Source organism: Neoarius graeffei, chromosome 5, assembly GCF_027579695.1.
Source record: "Neoarius graeffei isolate fNeoGra1 chromosome 5, fNeoGra1.pri, whole genome shotgun sequence".
NCBI classification, from domain to species: Eukaryota; Metazoa; Chordata; class Actinopteri; order Siluriformes; family Ariidae; genus Neoarius; species Neoarius graeffei.
Genome location: NC_083573.1, coordinates 111,532,757 through 111,560,485, shown reverse-complemented (window position 1 = coordinate 111,560,485; position 27,729 = coordinate 111,532,757). Strand labels below are relative to the sequence as shown.

The 27,729-nt window shown below is 38.5% G+C and overlaps 1 protein-coding gene across 4 annotated transcripts in view; it reads left to right on the top strand.

Annotated features, from left to right (window-relative positions):
• The window catches only part of si:ch73-103b11.2 (trichohyalin), a 299,632-nt gene that overhangs the window by 208,826 nt on the left and 63,077 nt on the right, over nt 1–27,729 (top strand). For 3 of the 4 annotated variants that reach the window (XM_060922770.1, XM_060922767.1, XM_060922769.1), the window contains exon 15: nt 21,418–21,456. The exons of the other annotated variant lie outside the window; for it this stretch is intronic. In XM_060922770.1, coding sequence (XP_060778753.1) covers nt 21,418–21,456 — 39 coding nt within the window. The remainder of the gene's footprint in view (nt 1–21,417; nt 21,457–27,729) is intronic. 4 annotated transcript variants of the gene reach the window in all.

Here is a 27,729-nt window from a genome sequence, read left to right as displayed (position 1 = left end):
GTGCTTACACTAGGCACGTTACTCCATCAGTTACAGTAGTTTATTTATTAGTGTGCTTACAGTAGGTGCATTACTCCATCAGTTACGGTAGTTTATTTATTAGTGTGCTTACACTAGGCACGTTACTCCATCAGTTACAGTACTTTATTTATTAGTGTGCTTACAGTAGGTGCATTACTCCATGAGTTACGGTAGTTTATTTATTAGTGTGCTTACACTAGGTGCGTTACTCCATCAGTTACGGTAGTTTATTTATTAGTGTGCTTACAGTAGGTGCATTACTCCATGAGTTACGGTAGTTTATTTATTAGTGTGCTTACACTAGGTGCGTTACTCCATCAGTTACGGTAGTTTATTTATTAATGTGCTTACACTAGGCACGTTACTCCATCAGTTACGGTAGTTTATTTATTAGTGTGTTTACACTAGGCACGTTACTCCATCAGTTACAGTAGTTTATTTATTAGTGTGCTTACAGTAGGTGCATTACTCCATGAGTTACGGTAGTTTATTTATTAGTGTGCTTACAGTTGGTGCATTACTCCATCAGTTACGGTAGTTTATTTATTAGTGTGCTTACACTAGGTGCGTTACTCCATCAGTTACAGTAGTTTATTTATTAGTGTGCTTACACTAGGCACGTTACTCCATCAGTTACGTTAGTTTATTTATTAGTGTGCTTACAGTAGGTGCATTACTCCATCAGTTACGGTAGTTTATTTATTAGTGTGCTTACAGTAGGTGCATTACTCCATCAGTTACGGTAGTTTATTTATTAGTGTGCTTACACTAGGTGCGTTACTCCATCAGTTACAGTAGTTTATTTATTAGTGTGCTTACACTAGGCACGTTACTCCATCAGTTACGGTAGTTTATTTATTAGTGTGCTTACAGTAGGTGCATTACTCCATCAGTTACGGTAGTTTATTTATTAGTGTGCTTACAGTAGGTGCATTACTCCATCAGTTACGGTAGTTTATTTATTAGTGTGTTTACTCTAGGCACGTTACTCCATCAGTTACAGTAGTTTATTTATTAGTGTGTTTACACTAGGCACGTTACTCCATCAGTTACGGTAGTTTATTTGTGTGCTTACAGTAGGTGCATTACTCCATGAGTTACGGTAGTTTATTTATTAGTGTGTTTACACTAGGCACGTTACTCCATCAGTTACGGTAGTTTATTTATTAGTGTGCTTACAGTAGGTGCATTACTCCATGAGTTACGGTAGTTTATTTATTAGTGTGCTTACACTAGGCACGTTACTCCATCAGTTACGGTAGTTTATTTGTGTGCTTACAGTAGGTGCATTACTCCATGAGTTACGGTAGTTTATTTGTGTGTTTACACTAGGCACGTTACTCCATCAGTTACAGTAGTTTATTTATTAGTGTGCTTACAGTAGGTGCATTACTCCATGAGTTACGGTAGTTTATTTATTAGTGTGCTTACAGTAGGTGCATTACTCCATGAGTTACGGTAGTTTATTTATTAGTGTGCTTACACTAGGTGCGTTACTCCATCAGTTACAGTAGTTTATTTATTAGTGTGCTTACACTAGGCACGTTACTCAATCAGTTACGGTAGTTTATTTATTAGTGTGCTTACAGTAGGTGCATTACTCCATCAGTTACGGTAGTTTATTTATTAGTGTGCTTACAGTAGGTGCATTACTCCATCAGTTACGGTAGTTTATTTATTAGTGTGTTTACACTAGGCACGTTACTCCATCAGTTACAGTAGTTTATTTATTAGTGTGCTTACACTAGGCACGTTACTCCATCAGTTACAGTAGTTTATTTATTAGTGTGCTTACAGTAGGTGCATTACTCCATCAGTTACGGTAGTTTATTTATTAGTGTGTTTACACTAGGCACGTTACTCCATCAGTTACAGTAGTTTATTTATTAGTGTGCTTACAGTAGGTGCATTACTCCATCAGTTACGGTAGTTTATTTATTAGTGTGCTTACAGTAGGTGCATTACTCCATGAGTTACGGTAGTTTATTTATTAGTGTGCTTACACTAGGTACGTTACTCCATCAGTTACAGTAGTTTATTTATTAGTGTGCTTACACTAGGCACGTTACTCCATCAGTTACGGTAGTTTATTTATTAGTGTGCTTACAGTAGGTGCATTACTCCATCAGTTACGGTAGTTTATTTATTAGTGTGCTTACAGTAGGTGCATTACTCCATCAGTTACGGTAGTTTATTTATTAGTGTGTTTACACTAGGCACGTTACTCCATCAGTTACAGTAGTTTATTTATTAGTGTGCTTACACTAGGCACGTTACTCCATCAGTTACAGTAGTTTATTTATTAGTGTGCTTACAGTTGGTGCATTACTCCATCAGTTACGGTAGTTTATTTATTAGTGTGCTTACACTAGGCACGTTACTCCATCAGTTACAGTAGTTTATTTATTAGTGTGCTTACAGTAGGTGCATTACTCCATGAGTTACGGTAGTTTATTTATTAGTGTGCTTACACTAGGTGCGTTACTCCATCAGTTACGGTAGTTTATTTATTAGTGTGCTTACACTAGGCACGTTACTCCATCAGTTACGGTAGTTTATTTATTAGTGTGTTTACACTAGGTACGTTACTCCATCAGTTACAGTAGTTTATTTATTAGTGTGCTTACAGTAGGTGCATTACTCCATGAGTTACGGTAGTTTATTAGTGTGCTTACAGTAGGTGCATTACTCCATCAGTTACGGTAGTTTATTTATTAGTGTGCTTACACTAGGTGCGTTACTCCATCAGTTACAGTAGTTTATTTATTAGTGTGCTTACACTAGGCACGTTACTCCATCAGTTACGGTAGTTTATTTATTAGTGTGCTTACAGTAGGTGCATTACTCCATCAGTTACGGTAGTTTATTTATTAGTGTGCTTACACTAGGCACGTTACTCCATCAGTTACAGTAGTTTATTTATTAGTGTGCTTACAGTAGGTGCATTACTCCATGAGTTACGGTAGTTTATTTATTAGTGTGCTTACACTAGGCACGTTACTCCATCAGTTACAGTAGTTTATTTATTAGTGTGCTTACAGTAGGTGCATTACTCCATGAGTTACGGTAGTTTATTTATTAGTGTGCTTACACTAGGCACGTTACTCCATCAGTTACGGTAGTTTATTTATTAGTGTGCTTACAGTAGGTGCATTACTCCATCAGTTACAGTAGTTTATTTATTAGTGTGTTTACACTAGGCACGTTACTCCATCAGTTACGGTAGTTTATTTATTAGTGTGCTTACACTAGGCACGTTACTCCATCAGTTACAGTAGTTTATTTATTAGTGTGTTTACACTAGGCACGTTACTCCATCAGTGACGGTAGTTTATTTATTAGTGTGCTTACACTAGGCACGTTACTCCATCAGTTACAGTAGTTTATTTATTAGTGTGCTTACAGTAGGTGCATTACTCCATGAGTTACGGTAGTTTATTTATTAGTGTGCTTGCACTAGGCACGTTACTCCATCAGTTACAGTAGTTTATTTATTAGTGTGCTTACAGTAGGTGCATTACTCCATGAGTTACGGTAGTTTATTTATTAGTGTGCTTACACTAGGCACGTTACTCCATCAGTTACGGTAGTTTATTTATTAGTGTGCTTACAGTAGGTGCATTACTCCATGAGTTACGGTAGTTTATTTATTAGCGTGCTTACACTAGGCACGTTACTCCATCAGTTACGGTAGTTTATTTATTAGTGTGCTTACAGTAGGTGCATTACTCCATCAGTTACAGTAGTTTATTTATTAGTGTGTTTACACTAGGCACGTTACTCCATCAGTTACGGTAGTTTATTTATTAGTGTGATTACAGTAGGTGCATTACTCCATGAGTTACGGTAGTTTATTTATTAGTGTGCTTACAGTAGGTGCATTACTCCATCAGTTACGGTAGTTTATTTATTAGTGTGCTTACAGTAGGTGCATTACTCCATCAGTTACGGTAGTTTATTTATTAGTGTGTTTACACTAGGCACGTTACTCCATCAGTTACAGTAGTTTATTTATTAGTGTGCTTACACTAGGCACGTTACTCCATCAGTTACAGTAGTTTATTTATTAGTGTGCTTACAGTAGGTGCATTACTCCATCAGTTACGGTAGTTTATTTATTAGTGTGCTTACACTAGGCACGTTACTCCATCAGTTACAGTAGTTTATTTATTAGTGTGCTTACAGTAGGTGCATTACTCCATGAGTTACGGTAGTTTATTTATTAGTGTGCTTACACTAGGTGCGTTACTCCATCAGTTACGGTAGTTTATTTATTAATGTGCTTACACTAGGTACGTTACTCCATCAGTTACAGTAGTTTATTTATTAGTGTGCTTACACTAGGCACGTTACTCCATCAGTTACGGTAGTTTATTTATTAGTGTGCTTACAGTAGGTGCATTACTCCATCAGTTACGGTAGTTTATTTATTAGTGTGCTTACAGTAGGTGCATTACTCCATCAGTTACGGTAGTTTATTTATTAGTGTGTTTACACTAGGCACGTTACTCCATCAGTTACAGTAGTTTATTTATTAGTGTGCTTACAGTAGGTGCATTACTCCATCAGTTACGGTAGTTTATTTATTAGTGTGCTTACACTAGGCACGTTACTCCATCAGTTACAGTAGTTTATTTATTAGTGTGCTTACAGTAGGTGCATTACTCCATCAGTTACGGTAGTTTATTTATTAGTGTGTTTACACTAGGCACGTTACTCCATCAGTTACGGTAGTTTATTTATTAGTGTGCTTACAGTAGGTGCATTACTCCATCAGTTACAGTAGTTTATTTATTAGTGTGTTTACACTAGGCACGTTACTCCATCAGTTACGGTAGTTTATTTATTAGTGTGCTTACACTAGGCACGTTACTCCATCAGTTACAGTAGTTTATTTATTAGTGTGTTTACACTAGGCACGTTACTCCATCAGTTACGGTAGTTTATTTATTAGTGTGCTTACACTAGGCACGTTACTCCATCAGTTACAGTAGTTTATTTATTAGTGTGCTTACAGTAGGTGCATTACTCCATGAGTTACGGTAGTTTATTTATTAGTGTGCTTACACTAGGCACGTTACTCCATCAGTTACAGTAGTTTATTTATTAGTGTGCTTACAGTAGGTGCATTACTCCATGAGTTACGGTAGTTTATTTATTAGTGTGCTTACACTAGGCACGTTACTCCATCAGTTACGGTAGTTTATTTATTAGTGTGCTTACAGTAGGTGCATTACTCCATGAGTTACGGTAGTTTATTTATTAGTGTGCTTACACTAGGCACGTTACTCCATCAGTTACGGTAGTTTATTTATTAGTGTGCTTACAGTAGGTGCATTACTCCATCAGTTACAGTAGTTTATTTATTAGTGTGCTTACACTAGGTGCGTTACTCCATCAGTTACAGTAGTTTATTTATTAGTGTGCTTACAGTAGGTGCATTACTCCATCAGTTACGGTAGTTTATTTATTAGTGTGCTTACACTAGGCACGTTACTCCATCAGTTACAGTAGTTTATTTATTAGTGTGCTTACAGTAGGTGCATTACTCCATCAGTTACGGTAGTTTATTTATTAGTGTGCTTACACTAGGCACGTTACTCCATCAGTTACAGTAGTTTATTTATTAGTGTGCTTACAGTAGGTGCATTACTCCATGAGTTACGGTAGTTTATTTATTAGTGTGCTTACACTAGGCACGTTACTCCATCAGTTACGGTAGTTTATTTATTAGTGTGCTTACAGTAGGTGCATTACTCCATGAGTTACGGTAGTTTATTTATTAGTGTGCTTACACTAGGTGCGTTACTCCATCAGTTACGGTAGTTTATTTATTAATGTGCTTACACTAGGCACGTTACTCCATCAGTTACGGTAGTTTATTTATTAGTGTGTTTACACTAGGCACGTTACTCCATCAGTTACAGTAGTTTATTTATTAGTGTGCTTACAGTAGGTGCATTACTCCATGAGTTACGGTAGTTTATTTATTAGTGTGCTTACAGTAGGTGCATTACTCCATCAGTTACGGTAGTTTATTTATTAGTGTGCTTACACTAGGTGCGTTACTCCATCAGTTACAGTAGTTTATTTATTAGTGTGCTTACACTAGGCACGTTACTCCATCAGTTACGTTAGTTTATTTATTAGTGTGCTTACAGTAGGTGCATTACTCCATCAGTTACGGTAGTTTATTTATTAGTGTGCTTACAGTAGGTGCATTACTCCATCAGTTACGGTAGTTTATTTATTAGTGTGCTTACACTAGGTGCGTTACTCCATCAGTTACAGTAGTTTATTTATTAGTGTGCTTACACTAGGCACGTTACTCCATCAGTTACGGTAGTTTATTTATTAGTGTGCTTACAGTAGGTGCATTACTCCATCAGTTACGGTAGTTTATTTATTAGTGTGCTTACAGTAGGTGCATTACTCCATCAGTTACGGTAGTTTATTTATTAGTGTGTTTACTCTAGGCACGTTACTCCATCAGTTACAGTAGTTTATTTATTAGTGTGTTTACACTAGGCACGTTACTCCATCAGTTACGGTAGTTTATTTGTGTGCTTACAGTAGGTGCATTACTCCATGAGTTACGGTAGTTTATTTATTAGTGTGCTTACACTAGGCACGTTACTCCATCAGTTACGGTAGTTTATTTATTAGTGTGCTTACAGTAGGTGCATTACTCCATGAGTTACGGTAGTTTATTTATTAGCGTGCTTACACTAGGCACGTTACTCCATCAGTTACGGTAGTTTATTTATTAGTGTGCTTACAGTAGGTGCATTACTCCATCAGTTACAGTAGTTTATTTATTAGTGTGTTTACACTAGGCACGTTACTCCATCAGTTACGGTAGTTTATTTATTAGTGTGATTACAGTAGGTGCATTACTCCATGAGTTACGGTAGTTTATTTATTAGTGTGCTTACAGTAGGTGCATTACTCCATCAGTTACGGTAGTTTATTTATTAGTGTGCTTACAGTAGGTGCATTACTCCATCAGTTACGGTAGTTTATTTATTAGTGTGTTTACACTAGGCACGTTACTCCATCAGTTACAGTAGTTTATTTATTAGTGTGCTTACACTAGGCACGTTACTCCATCAGTTACAGTAGTTTATTTATTAGTGTGCTTACAGTAGGTGCATTACTCCATCAGTTACGGTAGTTTATTTATTAGTGTGCTTACACTAGGCACGTTACTCCATCAGTTACAGTAGTTTATTTATTAGTGTGCTTACAGTAGGTGCATTACTCCATGAGTTACGGTAGTTTATTTATTAGTGTGCTTACACTAGGTGCGTTACTCCATCAGTTACGGTAGTTTATTTATTAATGTGCTTACACTAGGTACGTTACTCCATCAGTTACAGTAGTTTATTTATTAGTGTGCTTACACTAGGCACGTTACTCCATCAGTTACGGTAGTTTATTTATTAGTGTGCTTACAGTAGGTGCATTACTCCATCAGTTACGGTAGTTTATTTATTAGTGTGCTTACAGTAGGTGCATTACTCCATCAGTTACGGTAGTTTATTTATTAGTGTGTTTACACTAGGCACGTTACTCCATCAGTTACAGTAGTTTATTTATTAGTGTGCTTACAGTAGGTGCATTACTCCATCAGTTACGGTAGTTTATTTATTAGTGTGCTTACACTAGGCACGTTACTCCATCAGTTACAGTAGTTTATTTATTAGTGTGCTTACAGTAGGTGCATTACTCCATCAGTTACGGTAGTTTATTTATTAGTGTGTTTACACTAGGCACGTTACTCCATCAGTTACGGTAGTTTATTTATTAGTGTGCTTACAGTAGGTGCATTACTCCATCAGTTACAGTAGTTTATTTATTAGTGTGTTTACACTAGGCACGTTACTCCATCAGTTACGGTAGTTTATTTATTAGTGTGCTTACACTAGGCACGTTACTCCATCAGTTACAGTAGTTTATTTATTAGTGTGTTTACACTAGGCACGTTACTCCATCAGTTACGGTAGTTTATTTATTAGTGTGCTTACACTAGGCACGTTACTCCATCAGTTACAGTAGTTTATTTATTAGTGTGCTTACAGTAGGTGCATTACTCCATGAGTTACGGTAGTTTATTTATTAGTGTGCTTACACTAGGCACGTTACTCCATCAGTTACAGTAGTTTATTTATTAGTGTGCTTACAGTAGGTGCATTACTCCATGAGTTACGGTAGTTTATTTATTAGTGTGCTTACACTAGGCACGTTACTCCATCAGTTACGGTAGTTTATTTATTAGTGTGCTTACAGTAGGTGCATTACTCCATGAGTTACGGTAGTTTATTTATTAGTGTGCTTACACTAGGCACGTTACTCCATCAGTTACGGTAGTTTATTTATTAGTGTGCTTACAGTAGGTGCATTACTCCATCAGTTACAGTAGTTTATTTATTAGTGTGCTTACACTAGGTGCGTTACTCCATCAGTTACAGTAGTTTATTTATTAGTGTGCTTACAGTAGGTGCATTACTCCATCAGTTACGGTAGTTTATTTATTAGTGTGCTTACACTAGGCACGTTACTCCATCAGTTACAGTAGTTTATTTATTAGTGTGCTTACAGTAGGTGCATTACTCCATCAGTTACGGTAGTTTATTTATTAGTGTGCTTACACTAGGCACGTTACTCCATCAGTTACAGTAGTTTATTTATTAGTGTGCTTACAGTAGGTGCATTACTCCATGAGTTACGGTAGTTTATTTATTAGTGTGCTTACACTAGGCACGTTACTCCATCAGTTACGGTAGTTTATTTATTAGTGTGCTTACAGTAGGTGCATTACTCCATGAGTTACGGTAGTTTATTTATTAGTGTGCTTACACTAGGTGCGTTACTCCATCAGTTACGGTAGTTTATTTATTAATGTGCTTACACTAGGCACGTTACTCCATCAGTTACGGTAGTTTATTTATTAGTGTGTTTACACTAGGCACGTTACTCCATCAGTTACAGTAGTTTATTTATTAGTGTGCTTACAGTAGGTGCATTACTCCATGAGTTACGGTAGTTTATTTATTAGTGTGCTTACAGTAGGTGCATTACTCCATCAGTTACGGTAGTTTATTTATTAGTGTGCTTACACTAGGTGCGTTACTCCATCAGTTACAGTAGTTTATTTATTAGTGTGCTTACACTAGGCACGTTACTCCATCAGTTACGTTAGTTTATTTATTAGTGTGCTTACAGTAGGTGCATTACTCCATCAGTTACGGTAGTTTATTTATTAGTGTGCTTACAGTAGGTGCATTACTCCATCAGTTACGGTAGTTTATTTATTAGTGTGCTTACACTAGGTGCGTTACTCCATCAGTTACAGTAGTTTATTTATTAGTGTGCTTACACTAGGCACGTTACTCCATCAGTTACGGTAGTTTATTTATTAGTGTGCTTACAGTAGGTGCATTACTCCATCAGTTACGGTAGTTTATTTATTAGTGTGCTTACAGTAGGTGCATTACTCCATCAGTTACGGTAGTTTATTTATTAGTGTGTTTACTCTAGGCACGTTACTCCATCAGTTACAGTAGTTTATTTATTAGTGTGTTTACACTAGGCACGTTACTCCATCAGTTACGGTAGTTTATTTGTGTGCTTACAGTAGGTGCATTACTCCATGAGTTACGGTAGTTTATTTATTAGTGTGTTTACACTAGGCACGTTACTCCATCAGTTACGGTAGTTTATTTATTAGTGTGCTTACAGTAGGTGCATTACTCCATGAGTTACGGTAGTTTATTTATTAGTGTGCTTACACTAGGCACGTTACTCCATCAGTTACGGTAGTTTATTTGTGTGCTTACAGTAGGTGCATTACTCCATGAGTTACGGTAGTTTATTTGTGTGTTTACACTAGGCACGTTACTCCATCAGTTACAGTAGTTTATTTATTAGTGTGCTTACAGTAGGTGCATTACTCCATGAGTTACGGTAGTTTATTTATTAGTGTGCTTACAGTAGGTGCATTACTCCATGAGTTACGGTAGTTTATTTATTAGTGTGCTTACACTAGGTGCGTTACTCCATCAGTTACAGTAGTTTATTTATTAGTGTGCTTACACTAGGCACGTTACTCCATCAGTTACGGTAGTTTATTTATTAGTGTGCTTACAGTAGGTGCATTACTCCATCAGTTACGGTAGTTTATTTATTAGTGTGCTTACAGTAGGTGCATTACTCCATCAGTTACGGTAGTTTATTTATTAGTGTGTTTACACTAGGCACGTTACTCCATCAGTTACAGTAGTTTATTTATTAGTGTGCTTACACTAGGCACGTTACTCCATCAGTTACAGTAGTTTATTTATTAGTGTGCTTACAGTAGGTGCATTACTCCATCAGTTACGGTAGTTTATTTATTAGTGTGTTTACACTAGGCACGTTACTCCATCAGTTACAGTAGTTTATTTATTAGTGTGCTTACAGTAGGTGCATTACTCCATCAGTTACGGTAGTTTATTTATTAGTGTGCTTACAGTAGGTGCATTACTCCATGAGTTACGGTAGTTTATTTATTAGTGTGCTTACACTAGGTGCGTTACTCCATCAGTTACAGTAGTTTATTTATTAGTGTGCTTACACTAGGCACGTTACTCCATCAGTTACGGTAGTTTATTTATTAGTGTGCTTACAGTAGGTGCATTACTCCATCAGTTACGGTAGTTTATTTATTAGTGTGCTTACAGTAGGTGCATTACTCCATCAGTTACGGTAGTTTATTTATTAGTGTGTTTACACTAGGCACGTTACTCCATCAGTTACAGTAGTTTATTTATTAGTGTGCTTACACTAGGCACGTTACTCCATCAGTTACAGTAGTTTATTTATTAGTGTGCTTACAGTTGGTGCATTACTCCATCAGTTACGGTAGTTTATTTATTAGTGTGCTTACACTAGGCACGTTACTCCATCAGTTACAGTAGTTTATTTATTAGTGTGCTTACAGTAGGTGCATTACTCCATGAGTTACGGTAGTTTATTTATTAGTGTGCTTACACTAGGTGCGTTACTCCATCAGTTACGGTAGTTTATTTATTAGTGTGCTTACACTAGGCACGTTACTCCATCAGTTACGGTAGTTTATTTATTAGTGTGTTTACACTAGGTACGTTACTCCATCAGTTACAGTAGTTTATTTATTAGTGTGCTTACAGTAGGTGCATTACTCCATGAGTTACGGTAGTTTATTAGTGTGCTTACAGTAGGTGCATTACTCCATCAGTTACGGTAGTTTATTTATTAGTGTGCTTACACTAGGTGCGTTACTCCATCAGTTACAGTAGTTTATTTATTAGTGTGCTTACACTAGGCACGTTACTCCATCAGTTACGGTAGTTTATTTATTAGTGTGCTTACAGTAGGTGCATTACTCCATCAGTTACGGTAGTTTATTTATTAGTGTGCTTACAGTAGGTGCATTACTCCATCAGTTACGGTAGTTTATTTATTAGTGTGTTTACACTAGGCACGTTCCTCCATCAGTTACAGTAGTTTATTTATTAGTGTGCTTACAGTAGGTGCATTACTCCATCAGTTACGGTAGTTTATTTATTAGTGTGCTTACACTAGGCACGTTACTCCATCAGTTACAGTAGTTTATTTATTAGTGTGCTTACAGTAGGTGCATTACTCCATCAGTTACGGTAGTTTATTTATTAGTGTGTTTACACTAGGCACGTTACTCCATCAGTTACGGTAGTTTATTTATTAGTGTGCTTACAGTAGGTGCATTACTCCATCAGTTACAGTAGTTTATTTATTAGTGTGTTTACACTAGGCACGTTACTCCATCAGTTACGGTAGTTTATTTATTAGTGTGCTTACACTAGGCACGTTACTCCATCAGTTACAGTAGTTTATTTATTAGTGTGTTTACACTAGGCACGTTACTCCATCAGTGACGGTAGTTTATTTATTAGTGTGCTTACACTAGGCACGTTACTCCATCAGTTACAGTAGTTTATTTATTAGTGTGCTTACAGTAGGTGCATTACTCCATGAGTTACGGTAGTTTATTTATTAGTGTGCTTGCACTAGGCACGTTACTCCATCAGTTACAGTAGTTTATTTATTAGTGTGCTTACAGTAGGTGCATTACTCCATGAGTTACGGTAGTTTATTTATTAGTGTGCTTACACTAGGCACGTTACTCCATCAGTTACGGTAGTTTATTTATTAGTGTGCTTACAGTAGGTGCATTACTCCATGAGTTACGGTAGTTTATTTATTAGTGTGCTTACACTAGGCACGTTACTCCATCAGTTACGGTAGTTTATTTATTAGTGTGCTTACAGTAGGTGCATTACTCCATCAGTTACGGTAGTTTATTTATTAGTGTGTTTACACTAGGCACGTTACTCCATCAGTTACAGTAGTTTATTTATTAGTGTGCTTACAGTAGGTGCATTACTCCATCAGTTACGGTAGTTTATTTATTAGTGTGCTTACAGTAGGTGCATTACTCCATGAGTTACGGTAGTTTATTTATTAGTGTGCTTACACTAGGCACGTTACTCCATCAGTTACAGTAGTTTATTTATTAGTGTGCTTACACTAGGCACGTTACTCCATCAGTTACAGTAGTTTATTTATTAGTGTGCTTACAGTAGGTGCATTACTCCATCAGTTACGGTAGTTTATTTATTAGTGTGCTTACAGTAGGTGCATTACTCCATGAGTTACGGTAGTTTATTTTTTAGTGTGCTTACACTAGGCACGTTACTCCATCAGTTACAGTAGTTTATTTATTAGTGTGCTTACACTAGGCACGTGACTCCATCAGTTACGGTAGTTTATTTATTAGTGTGCTTACAGTGGGTGCATTACTCCATGAGTTACGGTAGTTTATTTATTAGTGTGCTTACACTAGGTGCGTTACTCCATCAGTTACGGTAGTTTATTTATTAATGTGCTTACACTAGGCACGTTACTCCATCAGTTACGGTCGTTTATTTATTAGTGTGATTACAGTAGGTGCATTACTCCATGAGTTACGGTAGTTTATTTATTAGTGTGCTTACACTAGGCACGTTACTCCATCAGTTACAGTAGTTTATTTATTAGTGTGCTTACAGTAGGTGCATTACTCCATCAGTTACGGTAGTTTATTTATTAGTGTGCTTACACTAGGCACGTTACTCCATCAGTTACAGTAGTTTATTTATTAGTGTGCTTACACTAGGCACGTTACTCCATCAGTTACAGTAGTTTATTTATTAGTGTGCTTACAGTAGGTGCATTACTCCATCAGTTACGGTAGTTTATTTATTAGTGTGCTTACACTAGGCACGTTACTCCATCAGTTACAGTAGTTTATTTATTAGTGTGCTTACAGTAGGTGCATTACTCCATGAGTTACGGTAGTTTATTTATTAGTGTGCTTACACTAGGTGCGTTACTCCATCAGTTACGGTAGTTTATTTATTAATGTGCTTACACTAGGCACGTTACTCCATCAGTTACGGTAGTTTATTTATTAGTGTGTTTACACTAGGCACGTTACTCCATCAGTTACAGTAGTTTATTTATTAGTGTGCTTACAGTAGGTGCATTACTCCATGAGTTACGGTAGTTTATTTATTAGTGTGCTTACAGTAGGTGCATTACTCCATCAGTTACGGTAGTTTATTTATTAGTGTGCTTACACTAGGCACGTTACTCCATCAGTTACGGTAGTTTATTTATTAGTGTGCTTACAGTAGGTGCATTACTCCATCAGTTACGGTAGTTTATTTATTAGTGTGCTTACAGTAGGTGCATTACTCCATCAGTTACGGTAGTTTATTTATTAGTGTGCTTACAGTAGGTGCATTACTCCATCAGTTACGGTAGTTTATTTATTAGTGTGTTTACACTAGGCACGTTACTCCATCAGTTACAGTAGTTTATTTATTAGTGTGCTTACAGTAGGTGCATTACTCCATCAGTTACGGTAGTTTATTTATTAGTGTGCTTACACTAGGCACGTTACTCCATCAGTTACGGTAGTTTATTTATTAGTGTGCTTACAGTAGGTGCATTACTCCATCAGTTACGGTAGTTTATTTATTAGTGTGCTTACAGTAGGTGCATTACTCCATCAGTTACAGTAGTTTATTTATTAGTGTGTTTACACTAGGCACGTTACTCCATCAGTTACGGTAGTTTATTTATTAGTGTGCTTACACTAGGCACGTTACTCCATCAGTTACAGTAGTTTATTTATTAGTGTGTTTACACTAGGCACGTTACTCCATCAGTTACGGTAGTTTATTTATTAGTGTGCTTACACTAGGCACGTTACTCCATCAGTTACAGTAGTTTATTTATTAGTGTGCTTACAGTAGGTGCATTACTCCATGAGTTACGGTAGTTTATTTATTAGTGTGCTTGCACTAGGCACGTTACTCCATCAGTTACAGTAGTTTATTTATTAGTGTGCTTACAGTAGGTGCATTACTCCATGAGTTACGGTAGTTTATTTATTAGTGTGCTTACACTAGGCACGTTACTCCATCAGTTACGGTAGTTTATTTATTAGTGTGCTTACAGTAGGTGCATTACTCCATGAGTTACGGTAGTTTATTTATTAGTGTGCTTACACTAGGCACGTTACTCCATCAGTTACGGTAGTTTATTTATTAGTGTGCTTACAGTAGGTGCATTACTCCATCAGTTACAGTAGTTTATTTATTAGTGTGTTTACACTAGGCACGTTACTCCATCAGTTACGGTAGTTTATTTATTAGTGTGCTTACAGTAGGTGCATTACTCCATGAGTTACGGTAGTTTATTTATTAGTGTGCTTACACTAGGCACGTTACTCCATCAGTTACAGTAGTTTATTTATTAGTGTGCTTACACTAGGCACGTGACTCCATCAGTTACGGTAGTTTATTTATTAGTGTGCTTACAGTGGGTGCATTACTCCATGAGTTACGGTAGTTTATTTATTAGTGTGCTTACACTAGGTGCGTTACTCCATCAGTTACGGTAGTTTATTTATTAATGTGCTTACACTAGGCACGTTACTCCATCAGTTACGGTAGTTTATTTATTAGTGTGTTTACACTAGGCACGTTACTCCATCAGTTACAGTAGTTTATTTATTAGTGTGCTTACAGTAGGTGCATTACTCCATGAGTTACGGTAGTTTATTTATTAGTGTGCTTACAGTAGGTGCATTACTCCATCAGTTACGGTAGTTTATTTATTAGTGTGCTTACACTAGGTGCGTTACTCCATCAGTTACAGTAGTTTATTTATTAGTGTGCTTACACTAGGCACGTTACTCCATCAGTTACGGTAGTTTATTTATTAGTGTGCTTACAGTAGGTGCATTACTCCATCAGTTACGGTAGTTTATTTATTAGTGTGCTTACAGTAGGTGCATTACTCCATCAGTTACGGTAGTTTATTTATTAGTGTGTTTACACTAGGCACGTTACTCCATCAGTTACAGTAGTTTATTTATTAGTGTGCTTACAGTAGGTGCATTACTCCATCAGTTACGGTAGTTTATTTATTAGTGTGCTTACACTAGGCACGTTACTCCATCAGTTACAGTAGTTTATTTATTAGTGTGCTTACAGTAGGTGCATTACTCCACCAGTTACGGTAGTTTATTTATTAGTGTGCTTACACTAGGCACGTTACTCCATCAGTTACGGTAGTTTATTTATTAGTGTGCTTACAGTAGGTGCATTACTCCATGAGTTACGGTAGTTTATTTATTAGTGTGCTTACACTAGGCACGTTACTCCATCAGTTACAGTAGTTTATTTATTAGTGTGCTTACAGTAGGTGCATTACTCCATGAGTTACGGTAGTTTATTTATTAGTGTGCTTACACTAGGCACGTTACTCCATCAGTTACAGTAGTTTATTTATTAGTGTGCTTACAGTAGGTGCATTACTCCATGAGTTACGGTAGTTTATTTATTAGTGTGCTTACACTAGGCACGTTACTCCATCAGTTACGGTAGTTTATTTATTAGTGTGCTTACAGTAGGTGCATTACTCCATGAGTTACGGTAGTTTATTTATTAGTGTGCTTACACTAGGCACGTTACTCCATCAGTTACGGTAGTTTATTTATTAGTGTGCTTACAGTAGGTGCATTACTCCATCAGTTACAGTAGTTTATTTATTAGTGTGTTTACACTAGGCACGTTACTCCATCAGTTACGGTAGTTTATTTATTAGTGTGCTTACAGTAGGTGCATTACTCCATGAGTTACGGTAGTTTATTTATTAGTGTGCTTACACTAGGCACGTTACTCCATCAGTTACGGTAGTTTATTTGTGTGCTTACAGTAGGTGCATTACTCCATGAGTTACGGTAGTTTATTTATTAGTGTGTTTACACTAGGCACGTTACTCCATCAGTTACAGTAGTTTATTTATTAGTGTGCTTACAGTAGGTGCATTACTCCATGAGTTACGGTAGTTTATTTATTAGTGTGCTTACAGTAGGTGCATTACTCCATGAGTTACGGTAGTTTATTTATTAGTGTGCTTACACTAGGTGCGTTACTTCATCAGTTACAGTAGTTTATTTATTAGTGTGCTTACACTAGGCACGTTACTCCATCAGTTACGTTAGTTTATTTATTAGTGTGCTTACAGTAGGTGCATTACTCCATCAGTTACGGTAGTTTATTTATTAGTGTGCTTACAGTAGGTGCATTACTCCATCAGTTACGGTAGTTTATTTATTAGTGTGTTTACACTAGGCACGTTACTCCATCAGTTACAGTAGTTTATTTATTAGTGTGCTTACAGTAGGTGCATTACTCCATCAGTTACGGTAGTTTATTTATTAGTGTGCTTACACTAGGCACGTTACTCCATCAGTTACAGTAGTTTATTTATTAGTGTGCTTACAGTAGGTGCATTACTCCATGAGTTACGGTAGTTTATTTATTAGTGTGCTTACACTAGGCACGTTACTCCATCAGTTACGGTAGTTTATTTATTAGTGTGCTTACAGTAGGTGCATTACTCCATCAGTTACAGTAGTTTATTTATTAGTGTGTTTACACTAGGCACGTTATTCCATCAGTTACGGTAGTTTATTTATTAGTGTGCTTACACTAGGCACGTTACTCCATCAGTTACGGTAGTTTATTTATTAGTGTGCTTACAGTAGGTGCATTTCTCCATGAGTTACGGTAGTTTATTTATTAGTGTGCTTACACTAGGCACGTTACTCCATCAGTTACGGTAGTTTATTTATTAGTGTGCTTACAGTAGGTGCATTACTCCATGAGTTACGGTAGTTTATTTATTAGTGTGTTTACACTAGGCACGTTACTCCATCAGTTACGGTAGTTTATTTGTGTGCTTACAGTAGGTGCATTACTCCATGAGTTACGGTAGTTTATTTATTAGTGTGTTTACACTAGGCCCGTTACTCCATCAGTTACAGTAGTTTATTTATTAGTGTGCTTACAGTAGGTGCATTACTCCATGAGTTACCGTAGTTTATTTATTAGTGTGTTTACACTAGGCACGTTGCTCCATCAGTTACAGTAGTTTATTTATTAGTGTGCTTACAGTAGGTGCATTACTCCATGAGTTACGGTAGTTTATTTATTAGTGTGCTTACAGTAGGTGCATTACTCCATGAGTTACGGTAGTTTATTTATTAGTGTGCTTACACTAGGCACGTGACTCCATCAGTTACGGTAGTTTATTTATTAGTGTGCTTACAGTGGGTGCATTACTCCATCAGTTACGGTAGTTTATTTATTAGTGTGCTTACAGTAGGTGCATTACTCCATCAGTTACGGTAGTTTATTTATTAGTGTGTTTACACTAGGCACGTTACTCCATCAGTTACAGTAGTTTATTTATTAGTGTGCTTACAGTAGGTGCATTACTCCATCAGTTACGGTAGTTTATTTATTAGTGTGCTTACACTAGGCATGTTACTCCATCAGTTACGGTAGTTTATGTATTCGTGTGCTTACAGTAGGTGCATTACTCCATCAGTTACGGTAGTTTATTTATTAGTGTGTTTATGGTAGATGCGTTACTCCATCAGTTACGGTAGTTTATTTATTAGTGTGCTTACAGTAGGTGCATTACTCCATCAGTTACGGTAGTTTATTTATTAGTGTGTTTACACTAGGCACGTTACTCCATCAGTTACAGTAGTTTATTTGTTAGTGTGTTTATGGTAGATGCGTTACTCCATCAGTTACGGTAGTTTATTTATTAGTGTGCTTACAGTAGGTGCATTACTCCATCAGTTACGGTAGTTTATTTATTAGTGTGTTTACACTAGGCACGTTACTCCATCAGTTACAGTAGTTTATTTGTTAGTGTGTTTATGGTAGATGCGTTACTCCATCAGTTATGGTAGTTTATTTATTAGTGTGCTTACAGTAGGTGCATTACTCCATCAGTTACGGTAGTTTATTTATTAGTGTGCTTACACTAGGCATGTTACTCCATCAGTTACGGTAGGTTGTTAGTGTGTTTACAGTAGGCGTGTTACTCCATCAGTTACGGTAGTTTATTTGTTAATGTGTTTACGGTAGATGCTTTACTCCATCAGTTATGGTAATTTATTTATTAGTGTGCTTACACTTGTGCAGGGGTTCCCAAACTTTTCCATGCCAAGGCCCCCAAACAGCATTAGCTTCTGGCCGGGGACCCCCTTTGCAAACCCACAGACAATGCTACGAAATGTGTAAAGAAACATCAACTTTTAGAATGTTTTCTCTTACTTTTATTCAATAGTCAATTATTGTTACATTTGTTTAGCATAAGAATATTATTAACTAACGTTTTCAACACAAATATTTTCGCACTGAACAATAAACTTTTCAACCAACTGTTGATAAGAACAGCACAAAAGAAATCAAACCACTCTCAATTGTGTGTGTGCGTGTGTGTGTGTGTGTGTGTGTGTGTGTGTGTGTGTGTGTGTGTGTGAGTGACAGACGGTTTACAGTAGTGGGAGGGATGGCCTTGGCGGCTCCTACATGGTTTGTCAACCCTGGGCTTAATCTCCGTCAGTGCCATACGCATGTCGTTGTCCGCATGTAGCCGTGCTCTGTGTTTGGGTTTGAGTGCCTTAAAAGTTGAAAAGCCAAACTCACACAAGTAGGTTGTTGCGAAAGGGAGAAGGCATTTCAATGCCCTGTCAGCCAAGCTGGGATCATCCTTTCTTACATGTAGCCAGTAGTTAGACAGGGGAAGAGCCTCAAAGTCCATTTTTAAATCCCCTGAGTTTGTCATCTCAATCAGCTCCTCCTGTGACTTTAAGCCCAGACTAGAACCGACCCCGGGGGCAAAGGGGTTCCTAACCCAGTTTAAATGTGTGTTTTCGAGGTCAGGGAAATAGTCTTTGAAATCTCCTTGGAGGTTCTCCAGGTGGGACTGGATCAATGGAGAGACGGAGCCCAAATCATCACATGACAGCAGCTCCTGGTGAAGTAGTGGGAACATTACTGTAACTCCCTCCTGGAGCTTGTTTGACCACAGCATGATCTTTTTGGAAAAAGCGCGCACTTTGTCTTGCACCTGGAGTCTGTACGGTACGTGTCACGTCCTTGCGTGCTTTGATTCAGTACATTTAGATGCTGGAAAACGTCTGACATGTATGCAAGTTTGTGTATCCAGGTTGCATCGGTGAACCGATCTGCCAGCTGATGCTTTTCAGATGAGAGGAGCTCTGCAACCTCCCTCCGCAGCTCATAGACACGGTTCAAAACTGCGCCCTGTGACAGCCAGCGCACGTTCGAGTGAAGCAGCAGCCCCTCAAAACGAGCGCCCATCTCATTACAAAGCAATTCACTACTTGTGTAACCTCCTGTAGTACCTGATTCAACTCGTTATCCATCCTTTTTGCAACCAGTGCCTCGCAGAGCTGTTGGTTTGTTCCTTCGGTCTCTTCTTCAAAAACCTGTCCATTTTGCGCTAGCAATACGCTAGCTTGAGGAGCAAAGCAGCTTGATAAATGGCGCAAACCGCAACATCACAGGCAATCGGAGAGATGAGCATGGCAAACCACGTTTCGATATGATGTATTATTATTAATAATTATATTTTATAATAATGATTAAAAAACTAATTACAATATATTTAATAATAATTATTTAAAAATATTATTTTTTTCGCAATTTTTTGTTATCATCCCTCCAACTTTCTGAGGCCCCTCAGCGCCCCCTGGTGGCCCCCACTTTGAAAACCACTGCACGAGGCACGTTACTCCATCAGTTACAGTAGTTAATTTATTGTTGTGTTTACGGTAGGCGCAGTACTCCATCAGTTACGGTAGTTTATTTATTGGTGTGTTTACGGTAGGCGCAGTACTCCATCAGTTACGGTAGTTTATTTGTTAGTGTTTACGGTAGGCGCAGTACTCCATCAGTTACGGTAGTTTATTTATTGGTGTGTTTACGGTAGGCGCAGTACTCCATCAGTTATGGTAGTTTATTTATTGTTGTGTTTACGGTAGGCGCAGTACTCCATCAGTTACGGTAGTTTATTTGTTAGTGTTTACGGTAGGCGCAGTACTCCATCAGTTACGGTAGTTTATTTGTTAGTGTTTACGGTAGGCGCAGTACTCCATCAGTTACGGTAGTTTATTTATTGATGTGTTTACGGTAGGCGCAGTACTCCATCAGTTACGGTAGTTAATTTATTGTTGTGTTTACGGTAGGCGCAGTACTCCATCAGTTACGGTAGTTAATTTATTGTTGTGTTTACGGTAGGCGCAGTACTCCATCAGTTACGGTCGTTTATTTATTGGTGTGTTTACGGTAGGCGCAGTACTCCATCAGTTACGGTCGTTTATTTATTGGTGTGTTTACGGTAGGCGCAGTACTCCATCAGTTACGGTCGTTTATTTATTGGTGTGTTTACGGTAGGCGCAGTACTCCATCAGTTACGGTCGTTTATTTATTGGTGTGTTTACGGTAGGCGCAGTACTCCATCAGTTACGGTCGTTTATTTATTGGTGTGTTTACGGTAGGCGCAGTACTCCATCAGTTACGGTCGTTTATTTGTTAGTGTTTACGGTAGGCGCAGTACTCCATCAGTTACGGTAGTTTATTTGTTAGTGTTTACGGTAGGCGCAGTACTCCATCAGTTACGGTAGTTTATTTGTTAGTGTTTACGGTAGGCGCAGTACTCCATCAGTTACGGTAGTTTATTTGTTAGTGTTTACGGTAGGCGCAGTACTATAATGTGCATTTTTAATGATGTCATTTGATGAACAGTTGCACACTGTTAGCGTGATCTGATTAGCATTTACAGTGTGTGTGTGTGTGTGTGTGTGTGTGTGTGTTATCCTATACTTTGTCCCTCTTATACAAATCTTCCCTTTTTCTCTTTTTTCTTTCTTTTTTCCCCTCCATCTGACCACAGGAAAAACGTCCCACTCAAACTCTCTGTTCTCAAAACGAGGTTGGAGTTTGTCTTCTCTCTCCCTCTCCCTCCCTCTCTCTCTCTCTCTCTCTCTCTCTCTCACACACACACACACACACACACACACACACACACACACACACACACACACAGTCAAGAAAAACAGTTCTTAGTAGTGTGTTAAGTGTTCTGTCATGATTAAGTGATGTGTCTACATTATGTGATCGTTTAGTAATCCCTGGCAGCTCTGCACTCATGACTTCTTTATTGTGTGTGTGTGTGTGTGTGTGTGTGTGTGTGTGTGTGTGTGTGTGTGTGTGCACATTGTGCTTGTTGATTGATGTATGATATTTTATTTCTGAAGGCCACACTGTCATACAGACTTCCATCAACCTGTCAGTCACCTCACACACACACACACACACACACACACACACACACACACACATACACACACACACACACACGTGTCCTCCTGTTGTCAGTTCCTGGGCACCACCATGTACTGTACTCACAAAGGAACGCTGGTATTTTTGTGATGTAACACCATACACACCCTCTGTCTGTCTCTCTGTCTCTGTCTTTCCCTGTCTGTCTCTCTGTTTAGGGATCAGGACACTTCGTCCAATAGTTGAGACATTTTGTCCAAAGCCTTTTTCATGCACACTATCAATTATTTAATATGTGCGACAAGTTTGAGATATAAACAAACCATAATTCATTTAAGGGAGTGCATTAAGCAGGTTTATGACTGCGTCTCCCGTGATTTATACACAGTACCTAATAACTTATCTGGACTGCCCACTATCAGAGAGCCGTCGGAGACGAATGCAAGTGCAGAAGTAATGTTTATTAACAATTGTGAAAACACACGGGCAAACAATCCAGAACAGCAGGCGATCTCGTAAACGTGAAACTAGCAAAAGGTCGGACGAAGCACAAACAGGCTAAATCAGGCAAGGACAAAAACAGAAACTAAGAACAGGAAACCGGATCGGAAACCCAGGGAATCTATACGGGAGAATGAGGCTCGGTAATGCGCACTGACGTGGTGTTCTGCTTCACACTGACTGTGCGTTTTCTCACTCTTTATATCGGCACGCTGATGCCTCTTGATCATGTGCAGTCCGGCGCACACCTGAGCGGCTCTCGCACGCGTGCTGGTAATGAGGCTCACCTGCACATGGTCAAGAGGCATCAGCGTGCCGATATAAAGAGTGAGAAAACGCACGTTTCTCATATCTGGTTATCATATCTCATATCTCACACTTGCCAAGGATATCTGGTGAGTGCGAGTATAGATTTTCTTTTTAATTTAATTTTTTTTTATTGAGCATTAACAACACAGTAGATAAGTATAAATACAGATAGCTCACAATGCTCGTTTTTATATTTATAAAATATAAAATAAATAATAAATAATTTTTATATTTATAAGTAAAAACATATTGAAATAAAAATAGAGAGGTAGATAAATAAATATGCATTTATATATTTATAAAAGGAAAGAAAGAAAAAGAAAAGGCATATATAAATAGGCTCGCCGACACTAATGCTGCGCACTAAACAAGACATGATTCACGTGGATTCAATCACAATTGCATATAGATGCAAGATGGCCGCGAAGTGGAAATTAAGTGGGCACAGTTTTAAGTTGACCTAAATGCCTCAGTACTGGATCCCAGACAGAAAAGAATTTGTCCCTGGACCCCCTAAGGGTATATTTTATTTTCTCTAATTGTATGAATTGTGTTACATCGCTAAACCACAAAAACGCTTTAGGTGGGTTTTTTGATTTCCAGTGCAGTAATATTCTTCTGCGTGCAAGCAGCGTCAAAAAAGCAATTATGTTTTTATAACTTTTCCTTAATGTTGCATGTCTCCTGTCTGTGGTACCAAATATGGCCATAACTGCGTTGGGTTGAAGATCAATTACTCAAAGCTTCTGACAGTGTTTTAAAGATGGTAGACCAGGTTGCCAGAGCTGGACATGACCAAAACATACAGTATGTGTTAAATCAGCAGGAGTGTTTTGACACCTGTCGCAGCTTGCGTCTGTGTTAAGGTACAACCCCGATTCCAAAAAAGTTGGGACAAAGTACAAATTGTAAATAAAAACGGAATGCAATAATTTACAAATCTCAGAAACTGATATTGTATTCACAATAGAACATAGACAACATATCAAATGTCGAAAGTGAGACATTTTGAAATTTCATGCCAAATATTGGCTCATTTGAAATTTCATGACAGCAACACATCTCAAAAAAGTTGGGACAGGGGCAATAAGAGGCTGGAAAAGTTAAAGGTACAAAAAAGGAACAGCTGGAGGACCAAATTGCAACTCATTAGGTCAATTGGCAATAGGTCATTAACATGACTGGGTATAAAAAGAGCATCTTGGAGTGGCAGCGGCTCTCAGAAGTAAAGATGGGAAGAGGATCACCAATCCCCCTAATTCTGCACCGACAAATAGTGGAGCAATATCAGAAAGGAGTTCGACAGTGTAAAATTGCAAAGAGTTTGAACATATCATCATCTACAGTGCATAATATCATCAAAAGATTCAGAGAATCTGGAAGAATCTCTGTGCGTAAGGGTCAAGGCCGGAAAACCATACTGGGTGCCCGTGATCTTCGGGCCCTTAGACGGCACTGCATCACATACAGGCATGCTTCTGTATTGGAAATCACAAAATGGGCTCAGGAATATTTCCAGAGAACATTATCTGTGAACACAATTCACCGTGCCATCCGCCGTTGCCAGCTAAAACTCTATAGTTCAAAGAAGAAGCCGTATCTAAACATGATCCAGAAGCGCAGACGTCTTCTCTGGGCCAAGGCTCATTTAAAATGGACTGTGGCAAAGTGGAAAACTGTTCTGTGGTCAGACGAATCAAAATTCGAAGTTCTTTATGGAAATCAGGGACGCCGTGTCATTCGGACTAAAGAAGAGAAGGACAACCCAAGTTGTTATCAGCGCTCAGTTCAGAAGCCTGCATCTCTGATGCTATGGGGTTGCATTAGTGCGTGTGGCATGGGCAGCTTACACATCTGGAAAGACACCATCAATGCTGAAAGGTATATCCAGGTTCTAGAGCAACATATGCTCCCATCCAGACGACGTCTCTTTCAGGGAAGACCTTGCATTTTCCAACATGACAATGCCAAACCACATACTGCATCAATTACAGCATCATGGCTGCGTAGAAGAAGGGTCCGGGTACTGAACTGGCCAGCCTGCAGTCCAGATCTTTCACCCATAGAAAACATTTGGCGCATCATAAAACGGAAGATACGACAAAAAAGACCTAAGACAGTTGAGCAACTAGAATCCTACATTAGACAAGAATGGGTTAACATTCCTATCCCTAAACTTGAGCAACTTGTCTCCTCAGTCCCCAGACGTTTACAGACTGTTGTAAAGAGAAAAGGGGATGTCTCACAGTGGGAAACATGGCCTTGTCCCAACTTTTTTGAGATGTGTTGTTGTCATGAAATTTAAAATCCCCTAATTTTTCTCTTTAAATGATACATTTTCTCAGTTTCAACATTTGATATGTCATCTATGTTCTATTCTGAATAAAATATGGAATTTTGAAACTTCCACATCATTGCATTCCGTTTTTATTTACAATTTGTACTTTGTCCCAACTTTTTTGGAATGGGGGTTGTATATTTTAGCCAGTCTTGCTTTGGAGTAGTGGGTGCTATGTAGGATCTTGAATTGTATAATGCTTAATTTGGCACAGGAAGTGCTGTCATTTACTCTTAGTAGAGTGCTCTCCCAAGTGTCATCTTCCAGGTCCTCCCGCAGCTCATCCACCCAATCTGCCATGATCTTTGCCTGTGTTGTATTTTTAAAAGAGCTTATACAATCATTAATACTTGAAATAAGTCTTTTAGGATTAAATGGGGATTTTAACAGATCATCTAAACCAGAAGGCGATGTTATCTATGGAAAGTTGGGATCAAGATGTTGAAGGAAGTGGCGGACTTGGCAATATTGAAACAGACTCGACCGAGGGAGGCCAAATTTGTACGATAAATAATCAAAGCTTGCAAAAATAGAGTTCATGTACATATCCTCAAAATTATGAATGCTGCATCTCTGCCAAAGAGTAAATTCAGAGTCTAACCTAGCTGGGGGGAAAAAGGTGATTATTGTGTATGGGACTTAGATGGAGAAGGTTTTTAAACCCAAAGTTACGTCTAAGTTGAACCCATATTTTGAGGGTGTTAATGACTATAGGACTGTTAGTGTATTGTAAGATAGAGAGGGGAAGGCTGGAGGTGGCCAGGGCTCGAAGAGAGGTGGAGATGCAAGATGCAGCTTCAAGGCAGCACCAGTCTGCATCAGGAGTACGGAGACAAGACATGATTTTTTTGAACATTTGAGGACCAATAATAATGACAAAAATTTGGAAGAGCTAAGCCACCTTGCTTTTTAGGCCTCTGTAAGAATTCTAACCGTGTTCTGGGCTTCTTCCCATCCCATATAAATAAAATTAAAGCCTTATCAATAGATTTAAAAAAGGATTTAGGAAGATAGTGTTCAAGTTCAAGTTGATTTATTTGTCCCCAAAGGGGAAATTAATTTGTAGCAGGTATTTAAAAACACAAACAAACAACCAGATAATAAAAACAACATAAAAACAGGGACACAGGTAGGCACGTAGACATAATTCCCCAACCATATAGACTGAGACCAATACACAAAATATAAATAAAAACAGATAAAAGGATAAGAGATTAAAAAATAAGGTCAAAACAAAATCAAAACATGGAGAGCAGTCCAGTCCAGGAGTCCAGTGTGCAAAAAATGCAGAAAGTGCAGGAGGAAGCATTATTTGTGCAAATTCAACATGTTTATGGCTGTGCAAACAAATGAGCATTTGTACCTATTGGTCCTATGGGTGGGAACGCTAAGGCTACGTTCACACTGCAGGCTGAAGTGACTCAAATCCGATCTTTTCGCCCATATGTGACCTGTATCCGATCTTTTATTGACAATATGAACGACACAGATCCGATTTTTTCAAATCCGACCCAGGCCGTTTGGATATGTGGTCCTAATTCCGATTCCTATCCGCTCTTTTCATATGCGACTTCAGTCTGAACCGCCAGGTCGCATTCATCCGACTTACACGTCATCAACAAGCCACAAACGTCACTATTCTGCGCTGAAGTAGGCGGCGGGTCTCTCAAAAAAAGTTACAACAACATGGCACATAATCACGGGCGCAGATAGAGGGGGTGACTCGTCCCACCCAGATTTAAATTCACCTCGTTCGGTCCCCCCCACTTATAGGGAGGAAAAAACGTCTATGCTGTCTTTCTTTGCATAAGGCAAACCTCACGGAAAAATCAAAAGACTAATTACCCTTCGGTTTATTGAGGTGCACAGCAGTGTATACATAGTTGCAACAACTCACATAAAACAAAGACTGATATTCGGTTGGTTGAGCTGCGCAGACCGCACAGGTTGCGAGCTCGAGCTTGGTTGCTATGGTAACCCACAACAAGTTTGACAGGCATATCGGGGTTGGGGTTGGTTTGCTGGCAGCTTTGTCCCCCCCAGTTCAAAAAACGTATCTGTGCCCCTGCGCATGACATCAATGCGAGGGACGCTTCGGGCTGTGAAGGTTCTGAATCTTCTCAATGGAAGGACGCAGAGGTTAGGGAGCTGATTTCCATTTGGGGGGATGCAGCTATTCAAGCTAGATTGGATGGGTCATACCGCAACCGGGCGGTTTTACTTCCGTAAACACTGGCCATGCTCACTGCGTGTGACGTCGTCGTATCCTGCAATGCGCATGCGGAACACTTTTAGGTCGCTTTTCGTTCATACTGAGGATCACATACAAGTCGCATATATTTGTTAATGTGAACGACCTCACAAAAAAATTGGATTTCACAAAAAAATCGGAATTGAGCATTAAGCCTTGCAGTGTGAACGTAGCGTAAATCTTCTGCCTGAGGGCAGAAGTTCAAACTCCCCATAGAGAGGATGATCAACACAGGCTATGATTGAAAGTGCCTTCCTGAAAACATGGCGATTAAACAGTTCACAAAGGGGAGTCTGCTTCTCCCCGTGACCTTCCCCGCAACAGTAACAAGTCAACCCAGCTTGTTGCCTTCTGCAAGTTTTAGGTTACCAAACCACACAATAATAGAAAAAGACAAGACCGATTCAATAAAAGATTTGTAAAACAAAGACATCATTTTAGTACATACATTAAAAGTGTTCATTTTTCTTAAAAAATAGAGACGCTGCTGGACCTTTTTATATATGGCCTCTGAATTTGGCTGA